Source organism: Hemitrygon akajei, chromosome 23, assembly GCF_048418815.1.
Source record: "Hemitrygon akajei chromosome 23, sHemAka1.3, whole genome shotgun sequence".
Taxonomy (NCBI): domain Eukaryota; kingdom Metazoa; phylum Chordata; class Chondrichthyes; order Myliobatiformes; family Dasyatidae; genus Hemitrygon; species Hemitrygon akajei.
In genome coordinates, this window is record NC_133146.1 from 46,204,309 (window position 1) to 46,216,854 (window position 12,546).

The window sequence follows — 12,546 nt, forward strand, 5'->3', positions numbered from 1 at the left end:
TTGTAACGTTGAATGTATTTATGTTTTGAAATAATCTGTATCGATGCCTTGCATCTTGGCACACATGACAATAATGAACTAATTCCATTCCATTACAGTAATGGCATTTGGAATATAATATCATTCTCGAAATATCATCTGCCAAAGTGTTGATGCGGTCCAGACAAGGAACAGGTCTGAAAAATGTACATTTTAAATAAGCATCACGTAACATATATTTAACTATAATATGAAATAAGAGCATCTTAAATGCAAATGTAAGTTCCTTGCTTTCTGGAATTCTGATCTGTCAAGCAAACAGAACAGAGTAAGAGTGGAGGGAAGATACCTCAACTTGCATTAAAAATATCATTCTACAAATATTACAAAAAAACTATGTTATAGAAATCATTTGAAGAAAAGATATTGCAGATTTTATTTCTGATTATCATTAATTTAATGACTATCTAAGTGTGACCTCTGGGAAACAAACAGTGCTGTTTAAAAACATAGTTGATCGCTGAATTCCATCATTGGATTTAAGGTCTAAGTTCCCATGGAAACAGAACACACACTGCAGGAGAATGAATGTCCCAGGCCTCTCAGACTGTTGAATGTCTTCTGACATCATAAAATCTGCTTCCTAATTAGCTATAAGTGGCATAATGATCTGGAAACATAATAGGTACCAAAGTGTGAGTTAAATAGTAGTGTTGCATCTCAAAGTTCAGACCATGTTTATGGTCTACTTGAACTTTCCCCTTAATGGTTTTTGACATAATCGGAACACCTTAATTAGCGGGCAGCACACTCAAAAGCAACCCTTTTCATGTAATTATATTGTTCAATATCTGTGCCTTTAATGCCAATGCCCAGGCTGTTAAAATTTGGAGTGAAGTCTTAATTTTTATCCAAACATTTTTGCACATTCCACACATACAATGACATTCTTATTTAGTTTACTTGACTCAACCAAGTAAGGAAACAAAAATATTTTACAGGTAGCCAGTCTTAAAATGCCTGACTATAGACACTATGTCCCAAAAACTACTTTTCGTAGCTTTAAAAACATCGTTGAGCTTTAAGGTTCAACGGTTTCAATAGGATTGAGTGAATGAAAATTATCGTGTGCATTGGGTAGATGTCATCACCCACAATTATTCCAAAGACCATTCGAAGAATGAAAGGTAGATGCAAATGTTGTGTGGTTACATTATGCACTCTTTGAACTGATTCTGTTGCATGCCGTTAACTCCGTGGCAAGACTTGCTCCACACCCTGTTCGCATTCTCTTGAATGACAGACATATGTGTGAGTGCTGGGAAGTTTTGTAAGGCTGCTTGTTGCTGTCCCCTGTGGAACGACTGCCACATTTGAACTGAACTCCAGGGTCACCTGGTACGTGCCCTTTCACACCGTGACCCGCTTTCCAATAGTTCACTGAGCAAGGGAATTCAACACTGTTGGGCAAAGACAGTTACTTCAGGAAGTCGCGCACAGTTTCAGTCAACGTTCGCTCAGATTCTGACACTTTTAAAACACTTAAATGTTTAACCTTCAACACTTGATAAGTTGTCATAACATTTGCATTTATCCTGAGGGGGAGATGGGGGAAGAGAGGCTGTCCTTTTCTAAATGGACCTCTGCCCTTGCTGTAGAAAATGCACCCGCGGCTCAAGACTCTGTGGAACCCCCACTTGTCTGAAGTTCTTTGCTCGAAGTCGCTCACCCCTTTCCCTGATCAGTTTAACACGCCAAAGACAAAGCCATTGAAGAACAAACCGCATCCGCCTCCCCGGACCAGTTAAACTGCGCTTGCGTCTGAGCGGGGTTTGCACTGGCCACGCGACCCCAATTTGAGTTGTAGATAGAAATTGCAAAGATTCTCCTGTAAGTAACTAAACTAGCCCAGGATCACGCTTTCACAGTACATAAATAAACATAACATGACGGGTAAATAGTTCCGACTTTGGCTTTAAAGGAAAATCTGTCTAGTGTCTAATTGTCCATGAAAGGTAAGCGATGTTCTAGATTTCACACTACCTTGACATGCCATAACAGACTCAGTTATAGGTTGTAGTCAGACACGCTCTCTTTATATTGCGTTTAAAGATCCCTTTCGCTGTTATTTGGTATAATTCACATGTAGTCCGTAGACAATGTTACCAACAGCTCACAGGATATTTTCACTGCTAAAGTAATTTGAGTTTAAAAACGTATACGTAAATAGTGAATTGCTAAACATTGATGTGTGTTTGCATATCATGAATAATTATTATAGATATATATTGTGTATTTATTGTAGGTAATTAATGTTTATATAATAAATTACATATTTTCAACTTTTCGAAATTTTCTTTCTTAATTACGCTCTATTTAACAGCATTGTGTCGTATAAATATGTGGGTTACGTCCATGGTTTACAGATCAAATTCATCCCAAAACATCTTTCTCACTCTTATATCCCTTCGTTATTTGCACTGTATAGTATGATAAACGGCATAAACAACATTAAAAGTTCAAAACTAATCAATTTTATTTGAATGTGTATTCTTCCAGTGAGGGCATTTCCTCATTCGGATGTAAGATTGAACCTAGATCCTCTATCATGTACAGCTGCGTAGAAGGTAGTGTTCAAAGTCTTGTTATAATAGCCACGAATCAATTCTAAAAGTAAACAACCACAAATTGATCGATCTGTCAGGAATATTGTTGATTTATTCAACGTGGTTATATCCTTGATAGTGCATTTAATGTTCAGTGGGTGAAGTTGAGTTCATCCAGTTTAAATCCAGATTGATGTTAAAATATAAAAAAGAAGAAAAATCTCGAGCAAAACCATCTAAGAGACAGATATGTCAACGTACCAGTCATTTCTGAGGTTAAGTCACTAATTTTGTAGTCTTCTAATCAAAATGTGGCCACTTTTAATTCATTTGATTATATTGCAGGAGGTTTGAAATACGTTTGAAATACGTTCTTTGGGGTGCGATTTTTAACCTGCTATTATTTCTCCATGAAACAAATTTGATGTAAGCAAATGAACAATTGTATTAGAGCAAAAAGTGTCTTTGAAAGATTATGTGAGCATAAAATTGACGCGAGAATTCAGAATGAACGGTGTTGTTTTAAGTTTTTAAACTACCAAGTTGTTACCCTGACTATACGCAAAGGTTCCTTTTGGTGGCGCACTGTCACCATAATACGAGAGTTGTAATTTTTTTTTGATCGCCATCCAAAAGCGTTGCTAATAATCTTTGATTGCAAGAAGTTAGCCTATCTCTTGTTATTCATTGATGCCATCTGCGTTAAAACGCTAACTCTAAATACAGGAAAAACGTGCCCCTGTCAAAAGCAAGAATTAGCTGTTAAAATGCAGATTATGTTTGCCATTCATATTCCTATCGTGCAATTTCCTACAGCAAATATTGTTAACCCTCTTTTCAAATTAATTTTATTAAGCCAATGTATTAGAATAAAACTTTGTTCTAACTCGTGGTATTCATTCCTTCCAAATTATTCGCAAGCAAACACATCGCAGGATGTAATACTGTATTTAACTTTGTCCATATTTTCTTTAAGTAAATTAACCCGCTGAATAATTTAGATCTAGTTCAAGGGTAATACCTCTTTGGCAGTTTCAAGTGTGCGAGAGCATCTCTGGTAGTTTAACAAATTACTGTCAGTCAGAAGAGCATCTCAAGCCTAACAACAAATTTGGAAATCTCGTTGACTAATCTTAATAGTGAGGAAGCCGGCAGTGTCTTATTTTATTTCCAATCCTTGTTTTATTGGGACAAACTGCATATTAATTGACTGGAAGCAATCTATGTTCTTGCAATGCCCCCCAGCTACGCTTTCGGCGGCCAAACCGCCCAGCTTTCTTTCTTCATTACGATCTGTTGAATAAATGCAAATTGCGGCGTGGCATTACAAAAAGTAAATTGGCAACAGCTTTCCAATCAATAGTTCTATTAGTATGAAAATATACCAAATTTTAATGGAAATCATTTCTTATGCAGCGGCAATGCTACATGAGGTACGCGATTAGAATCGCAGTCTGTTAAAATGAGGGGTTTAGATTTTTATCTTCGAATATTTTTCTAATTAAATACAATATTCTAAAGAGCAGTAGATTGGAAGTTCCGCTATCGGTTATTAATATGTATAGTTTATTGTCGATGGTATCCGATTTTGAAAGGTAGAGTTTGAAAATATAGATTACGTGTGTTTGGCTATTTCAAAAATAGTCATATTTGAATCCGTGTTTTTGCAATTGGGATACAGAAGTCAGTCCCCAGCAATGTTGTACAATTTTCCTCCATGAATTGAACTGAAGCCTCACTCCATCACTGACTCTCTCACCCTAGGTCTGACATCTGGATTGAACATATTAAATATGACATCAGCGTCCCGGCGCTTACAAAAAATATCAGAATTAATTAAAACGAAGCGTGTTTCATTAATGCTTATTACAATATTTAAAATAATGTAATCGATCCTTCTCCGGGCAAATTCCACCTTTGCTTTTTTTTAGATCGGGAAGTTCGAATTCGCACAATGCAGCGAACTTCCTGAGATTGAGAACAAAATAAAGTTGAGACTTTGAGCAGATCCATCTTTGAACCTTGCGTGATTTCAATGAAATATTGTTTATGTATACAGGCCGTTTCATTGATATTCTTACCCCAGATGTGCAATGTTTGATACCCCCACAAAATCCTATTGTCGGGAAGACTCTTTGCGCAATCAAGTTTGGGATATTTACCACTGTTTGCCGATATATAAAACGTTTTAAGTCTTTTGACGTTCAAAAGCATTCAGGTGTAAGCTCGGAAGAATGCGTAAAAGCGGCTCCCTGACTTGTGAGGGGATGCCCGGTTTGCAAGAAGAACCCTTGCACGTTTTGCTTACTGTCAGGCAAAATCCACAATTGGTATTTATTGCGAGTCCCTGAAAATGTAACTCCAGTGTCACCCGCTTTGAGATCTACCCCACTTCTCCTGTGACGGTCTACTTTATAAACAGTGGCTGTCTGTTATTTACCTCACAAGCGAAAAGTGGTGAAAAGTTGCATATTGTCGACATATCGTGGTCTCGCGCGTTTCTAGATGATTGCCATTTACGAATTGCTACCCACGCCGTAACGAGTCCAATGATGAAACTCTACAGCATATTCAGAAAAATATTTCGAGGGATGCATTGATTTATGTATTTATATTAGCCAAAAAAAAAGTTGCCGATGTCGATATTAATTAATGTGCGGTGGGAAAAAAAATAACGGCTCTAAAGTTTCAGGTAATTAGGGACAGACACCTGAGAACGGGACCGCGATGTATCTGGTGCGTATGGAAAGGTTTCTTGTTTCTGAGGGATGTTCGGAGAAAGTTGGTAAGGAAATCTTAGTGTGATCAGCGGACTCCTTTCCACATTGCGATGTTGGCGAGCTGTTGATGGAGTCCAGATTGATCCCAAAGCCGAGTCTCTGGGCCTCCCGAGGCGGCGCTATTTGTCAAATGTGCACCTTACAGGTTGCAATGTGAAAACAGGGATTGAGGCTTTCCGCTAAATTTCTGCAAGGCGCTTTAATGGAATAGATTTTCCTGGGGAGAAAAAAATACTTAAAATATCAGCTAACCGTATTTCAATTGATTAAAACCAAAATAAAAATCACATAACGCGGGGTAATGTAGTAGTGCGGTTAACTCATTTACGAATTCTGCTATTTTCATTCAAGTTCTGTCATTACATCTGTGTGGAAGCTGAACTGTAAAAAGGGGGCAAAACATTTTTACAGTTAATTTGTAGCTTTTATTATAGATGCTCTAGGGGTCCCCGAATGAGTATTGTAACGTTTCTTTGAAAAAATGACGCGCGTTAGCTATTTGTTTATTTTGCGTAAGTTGGAAAATAAATTGCGGTCAATTAAAAGTGCCGAAATGGATCGAGAAACGCAATAGAGAATTAGTGATATACGCAATGAAAGTATGTTACATACTGCGGAAATGACCCCAGTACTCGACTTTCCACGCATCTTCCAGCGTTCTCACCTCGCGCTGTATCATACGAGTTTGCATTGTAACCTTTGTGTAATCTTCGCCGCAAGTTTTAGGCACACTACGATTTTGTTACCTTTATTTGGAAACTACCGTTATTTTTGCACTAAATAGTCCTGAACGCCCGTGAGCAGTTATGTAGTTGGTTTGAGAATTTTGTTTTAAAAGTCAGTAAGGATTTTTTTTCTCTTAAAGGGGACTTGTAAACACCAACAATTAGCTCAGTTGTAATCATTTAGAAGATGTCTACTTTTTTTGAGAGACTGGGGGAGGGGAGGGGTGATATCTAAAATACAGTACATTAAAACTGAACAAAGGCAGTCGAGTGTCCATACAAAAAAAAAGAGAGCGTTTGTCAAACGGGGTTGAGGGTTAAAGCAAAAGGCAAAGTCAGAGATTTGGTGTAAAGCAGTGTCTTTGGTTGCGATTGTGATTTTTCATGTGCTCTGGTATGACGGCGAGGAAAGGACAGCTGGCGCGGGGGACTTGGGACTGCCAATGTCCATCTGACTGACTTTGGCTTGACATCTGGGAGACCACTGGTGTGTGGCACGCGAATCGCTTGATGTCGCTATTTATATGCAAATTCTGTGTATCATTCAACCCTCACCGTAAATTTACAAAGGAACACTTCACATAATAAGGAGGATCGTTACTTCGGGAGGTCTTTGACTGGACCATGCAAATCCGATTCAATCCCGCAAGCTTCTAGCTTTTTCTTTGTCCAACAGTGGTTGCTAGCTCACTCCTCAAACTAAGAATCCAGCTGAATCCCCAGTATTTCACCACACAACTGTCTCGACTTCCCAATATGATTTTTAAACCGATATTTCAAACAATATTTGACAACAAACAGGCCATAAAACTGTCTGGCCCATTGTCCTACCCCGTTGTAGTAAATTATTTAAATGTGTTCCGCAGGTTCACTTTTTTTTCAACCGAACAGATCGTGCGACAATCTCGCATCGTTTAGGATGGAGCTGTTTGCTGGCGTAGAGGAAAGCGCGTGTGTAATTGTTGATGCTTAAAGGTGATATTCGGGCGAGGAGTGCGTTATTAGCATTCCCTTCCCTGGGAACAAAGGGTACCTGCGGGAAAAAAAATGAAAACGCCTTCAAAACGCGGGAAAGTTATTTGTTAGAACGCCAAAGTCACTTTATATTGAAGAAATGAAGTTTGAGCCCCTTTTATGCCACCCTTCCCCTACAAGAAATGGCAGCGGTAAATTGTTATGTCAATACGGAGTCGTCACATTTCCCCTCGATTAAATTTGGGTTGTTGCAAACAGTTTGTCAAAATGGTAAATTTGGGGTGGGTGATAAAGGTTGTATTTTCCACGCTATCGTCTGGAGCAGTCGTCGTACAGACCAGATGAGAATAGAAAATGAGCGAAATATATTCAGCCCAAACCCTGTTGTGAGGAACAGCTGATTCCCCTATTCTGGCCAGATGGCTTCTGAACACAGATTTGCATTAATTTTCGCCTAATATCTTCAAAAAAAAATAGTGGTGCAGCTGCATTTGTTGTCCAATACGTTTTAAAACTCTTTGGCTGCAGCACGGATGAAGCCTCTGTGACGGTTTTGCGGAACTTTTCGGGTTGCGTTTTACAGTCAGCTTTAAAAGGATTTGGCTAAAACCCTATAATTTGGTAATCAGATTTAAATCGCCTCGGCGGGTGTAATCTGGTATGAGAACACTGTAAGTGACTTGCTGCAAAACGCGTTTATCAGATTTAAAGGAAAAACGCCTTAAATATATTTAAAATTATATAAACGGCTGATAAAAAATGTTCACTTCGACTACTTAGTGCCAAAATTACACATTTTTTGTTTATGTTGCTACCCTCATTAATTACTAATGCATGTTTACTATAACAGAGCTTTGCATGTATGTATTAACAAGTGACTCACAGAATTAAAATACGCTTAAACTCTTTACAGGTTTCAGATATTACACTTAAGATAGAAGAAAGGTATACTTTGCCCTAACTTATATTGATTTCCGGTTGAAATATAATAATTTTGTTAATAACACTGATGTACAAGATCGATAAAACACTGATTCATACAGCTCAGAATTTCTTTTATTTATTATACATATTGTTTCCTGCACATTTTGATTTTAAAATACAGTCTTAGGATTTTGTAGATCTATATGGCATCTTAATATGTGATGATTGCTTCTGAAGACTAATCTTATTACTTTCAATCGCCATAAAATATGATTTTATTATACTTACGTATTTAATTAGACGCCAGCAATGTAATGGATTTTGAAATCGGAATAGCAACAGCTTTGATAATTCACTTATCTGTCGCAATAGTCATTAACCCCCAACACCAGAAAATAGATTGCTCTAACACATCTCTTTCTCACCCTCAGCGGACTATTGAAATTCAAGTGGTTATGGTGTCCCCTGATAACAGAATTCGGACTTCGATTTTCACCGATTAATTAAAATATTAGCGTACGTACGGTGCCAATTGTCAAATAAAGGATGGCAGTACTAATACGAACGAAGAGAAGGAGCTGATCATTGAGTAAGTGACTATCCCTGATTCTCTCCCACCAGCCCGGTCTTCTACCTTTAGTTACAAAAAAAGCACAGGGCAGCTTCCGTCCCCTGGGTCCCCTCCTCTGGGCACAAGCTAATATCTCTGAAAGGCTAGTTTTAGTCAACAAAAATCTAGTTGGAAATACATGTGGATCTTCAGGAATTCCTGGTGATCGCGTATCTTCATATCATCTAACTTCAAATCGTCGGTCTGATTCACAGCCGCTATGCAGCCCTGATATTGTTAGTGCTCAATGTGCCTCATAATTTGGATATTGATTCACGGAACATACCTAGATCTTTTACCCATAATTGATTACGTGATCACATGGATAGGGAAAAATAAGGCAATAGAGCACTTTATACTCATACATAAAGAACTACATAAAGAAGCCACTTTGTTTGACAAGTGCATATGGTTAAATAAATATTAAAGACACCCCTCTTCCCACACATACACAAACATACACACTTACACGCACAGAGACACGTAAAATTCAGGTTTGTGAATAATTTGTCACGTAGCTTCAATGCAGCGTTTTATTAATTTTCTGTCCATATTTTACACTGCCCAGCGACCATTTGTAGCCAGGGCCAGGGAACATTTGGCATACGCTATCTTATAAGTTTAAATACAAACTTCAGCCGCAAGTTTTTGCTACTCGTATTGATCTGACAGTGTCCTCCACTTCAGTTTGTGTTTAAAGTAACTATTTTGTCCCTTTAATTTCTGTTTGAAGACAAACAATTCACATTCGCCGTATATTTTTTTCCTAAAGGATTCATTATGTTAATAATAATGTCTGCATTTGATTTTATTGGATGTCAAATTTGGGTACAAGAAAAAAGAAGGGAAAAATACACAGGGAGAGAAAAAAAAGAGGGCAGCTCACGCCGCGGCTCAGGTTGTGGCTGTCAATCGCAAGCGTCGCTGCGTTCCGATTGGTTATGCTAATAAGACCTCCATACATGGCCGCTGTCTCCTCCCCTAAACGTCAGAATCTGTCAGCGCCCGTCCCGGGGGTTTAGAGTTTTGGCTCCCGGGAAAGGATCCATTCCTAGGGGAAAGAGGGCTGAGTTTGTATGTTTCCATCCATTCTGTGAGACGCTAAAGGCCCTAATCAACCTCTCCTGTGTCCAGGAACACCTCTATGGTAATCATTTTTCGTTTATTTGTCTTTTGGAGCAGGAGAACCTTGTCAGAAGTGGTCGATTCAGCAGTGTCCTAAGCAGAATACCTTTGATGCTGTTAGCAGGATGACACCACACTGAGAGAACAACATCAACAAACAACATTTTTTTTACTCTTAAACCAAATTTCCCGCTAGTTGTACTTTTCTCCACAACGGATCACGATCCAACTAGCGCTGAACTACTGAAATTGTTTATGTCGTGCCAATTCAGGACAGCTTGAAGAGGAAGCAAGTCTGAACTCGGCTTTTCTCTCACTGATCATAACGAGCAAAGTCATCTCTCATCTATTTCCCCCTCCGTTCGCCGTGGGAAAAAAAAAATCTGACATCTCCTAGATTCTAAACCCGTGCAGGAGCTGGTTTTGCAGAAAAAATTGTTTTAATGTTTGGAATTCAGGAAAATATACCAAGAGGTGGGACGACCATGAAAGAGGAACCGCTAGGAAGTGGGATGAATCCGGTCCGATCATGGATGCACACAGCTGGGGTAGTGGATGCTAACACAGCCGCCCAGAGGTATGTATAATCAAATACTACCTTCCATCTGATTTTTTTATGTTTCTCATATCGACCCAAAATCACCAAATCCCCTCAATACTCTATCAATTACCCCCTCTCCCTCTGCTCCCCTTCACTTTCCCTTTCATTACATCATATTACTGCTAGCGACAAATCAAGAAATCTCTAGTCTCCCAAATGTGATTCCCATCTCCCATGTTTTCCATCAGTTGGTCTCTGTCTCTAGTGCAGCTAATTCTCACCGATACACTGTGTTATTGTTTTCCCGCAGCGGCGTGGGTCTGGCTCGGGCACATTTTGAAAAGCAGCCGCCCTCAAACCTAAGAAAATCCAATTTTTTCCACTTCGTCTTGGCCCTTTACGACAGGCAGGGGCAGCCCGTCGAGATCGAGAGAACAGCTTATGTGGACTTTGTGGAGAAAGATAAAGTAAGTTACTCACTGTAGAAATGATTTTCTCTTTAAGTGCACAATAACTAACTAGCCTAACGGTACTCAAGAGGCGCCCAAACCACGTGTAGTTCTGCTTGTTATAACAGGTCTGGGCTGCTAAGAAAATAGCTGCAGTTTATGACATTGTGTGTAAATATTATTTTATTACAAAAGCCTAAAAGCAAAATGTTTCTTATTGCTATAATACGAGGACTCGCCGCATACTTAATAAGCCAGAGAATGGCATGGCAAGTTGGTAATTATAAACACATATATTTAAAGAGACTTGGAAAATAAACTATGGAATACATTGAAATATATAATTACTCATTTATAACGTTTGCTTTTAGGAGCCAAATAATGAAAAAACCAACAATGGAATACACTACAAACTTCAGTTACTTTACAGCAATGGTAAGTTGACGAGAATTGAACCAGAGGGGTGTAGCGGCTTTCTTTTTCTATTTTAATAGGGTTTGGGTATGAATCATGTGGTGTGGATACAGGTCATTGTTTGTATAATTCTGAAGCTCATCCTGGCTAGCAATTAACTGCAAAAAGAAAATAAAAAGATCAGAATTTCATTGTCACTTTTGATTCGTCGTGTATTTAGCTTTGAATGTGAACATGATGTTGTTCCCACCCCTTGAAGCAGGGTCCTGGTTCAATGTTAATGTTTTTTTTAAATTTCATGCCCCTTTTGTATTGTTGTGTGGTAATCTTGTGGGGCAGTATATTGTAACAGTTAATCGCAGGCAGTAAAACTAATCTTTAAAGTAAAAATCTGGGTTCAAAAAAAATGTAAATTGCCCTGGGCTTGGTTTTTACACTATTGGCCATGAACTCCAGATCTCAGTGTCACAACCAAAGCACTAAGTATATCCGTGACATTAGTTATCACCATTTGAGTATAGTGGAATACTTGTCCAAACAGAAAATGTACAAAGCATGGGACAAACATTCGCCCCGTTAAAAAAGCAGCGCTCCACGCTTCAGAGCCCTGCAAATTGCACGTTTCAACTAAATATAAAATTTACAATAAATGTCAAGAATTCATGGATTTCATGGGAAAGAGTTTATATTTCTCTGACGAATATTTTATTCACGTTTTATTGCCTATCAGCTCATTTTATTGCATTCATTACAAGGACATCAGCTTCAATATTTTGTCAAATTAACAGTGTCCTTTAACAGAGCGATGTAGAATGCAAACTCGCCTTTCTGTTTTTAAATGATCTGGAGATATTGATAACAAACGTTTCCCTTTTCAAGTCGCGTTAAATTTAATACTATGTACTTTGTTTCTAGGGGTGCGAACAGAACAGGATCTCTACGTCAGGCTCATCGATTCAATGACCAAACAGGTGAGAGAGTTAAAAAAAACGCTTTAAATTTTGCATTTTAATTGTTTACTGTAGCTCTACTCATTTGGTACCAGGACCAACGTTGTGCACAATTTCACATGTTTTGGCCAGGAAGTCAACACTTTTGTTTTGCAAGTTGCAATATTTTAAATTAATTGCCTGTCTTGAAATTAACTCAAATTTGTTTGGGTTTAGCTAAGTTTTGCTGTACGTGTGGCCCCCTCAAAAATTCCCAGTGTTAAATTCGCACTTTGTGAGGAAGGGCGTGATTTGGTTATTGTAGAGCTGCATGATTTGGCAGTTGGCGTCTCCATTTGTCTACGGAGTTAAATGCGCTCAGGTGAAAAGTCAGCCTGTCCTTTCCAGTTCCAATTCACCTCTCAGCCCATTCTCCATAATTCAGCTCCACTTTTCCCCCCCCTGCCCAGAAGCTGCAGCTTTGAGTGG

At 38.6% G+C, this 12,546-nt stretch overlaps 1 protein-coding gene across 8 annotated transcripts in view; it reads left to right on the top strand.

Annotated features, from left to right (window-relative positions):
• Positions 1-1,885: 1,885 nt before the first annotated feature.
• The window catches only part of ebf3a (EBF transcription factor 3a), a 128,009-nt gene continuing 117,348 nt past the window's right edge, over positions 1,886-12,546 (top strand). For 2 of the 8 annotated variants that reach the window (XM_073027565.1, XM_073027568.1), the window contains exons 1-4: positions 9,632-10,301; positions 10,576-10,732; positions 11,086-11,149; positions 12,044-12,099. In XM_073027565.1, coding sequence (XP_072883666.1) covers positions 10,168-10,301; positions 10,576-10,732; positions 11,086-11,149; positions 12,044-12,099 — 411 coding nt within the window. In that variant the 5' untranslated portion in view covers positions 9,632-10,167. Of the gene's footprint in view, positions 1,995-7,612; positions 7,737-8,420; positions 8,579-9,631; positions 10,302-10,575; positions 10,733-11,085; positions 11,150-12,043; positions 12,100-12,546 lie in introns of those variants that run through there. The other 6 variants (XM_073027560.1, XM_073027567.1, XM_073027561.1 and 3 more) reach the window with 5 other exon arrangements.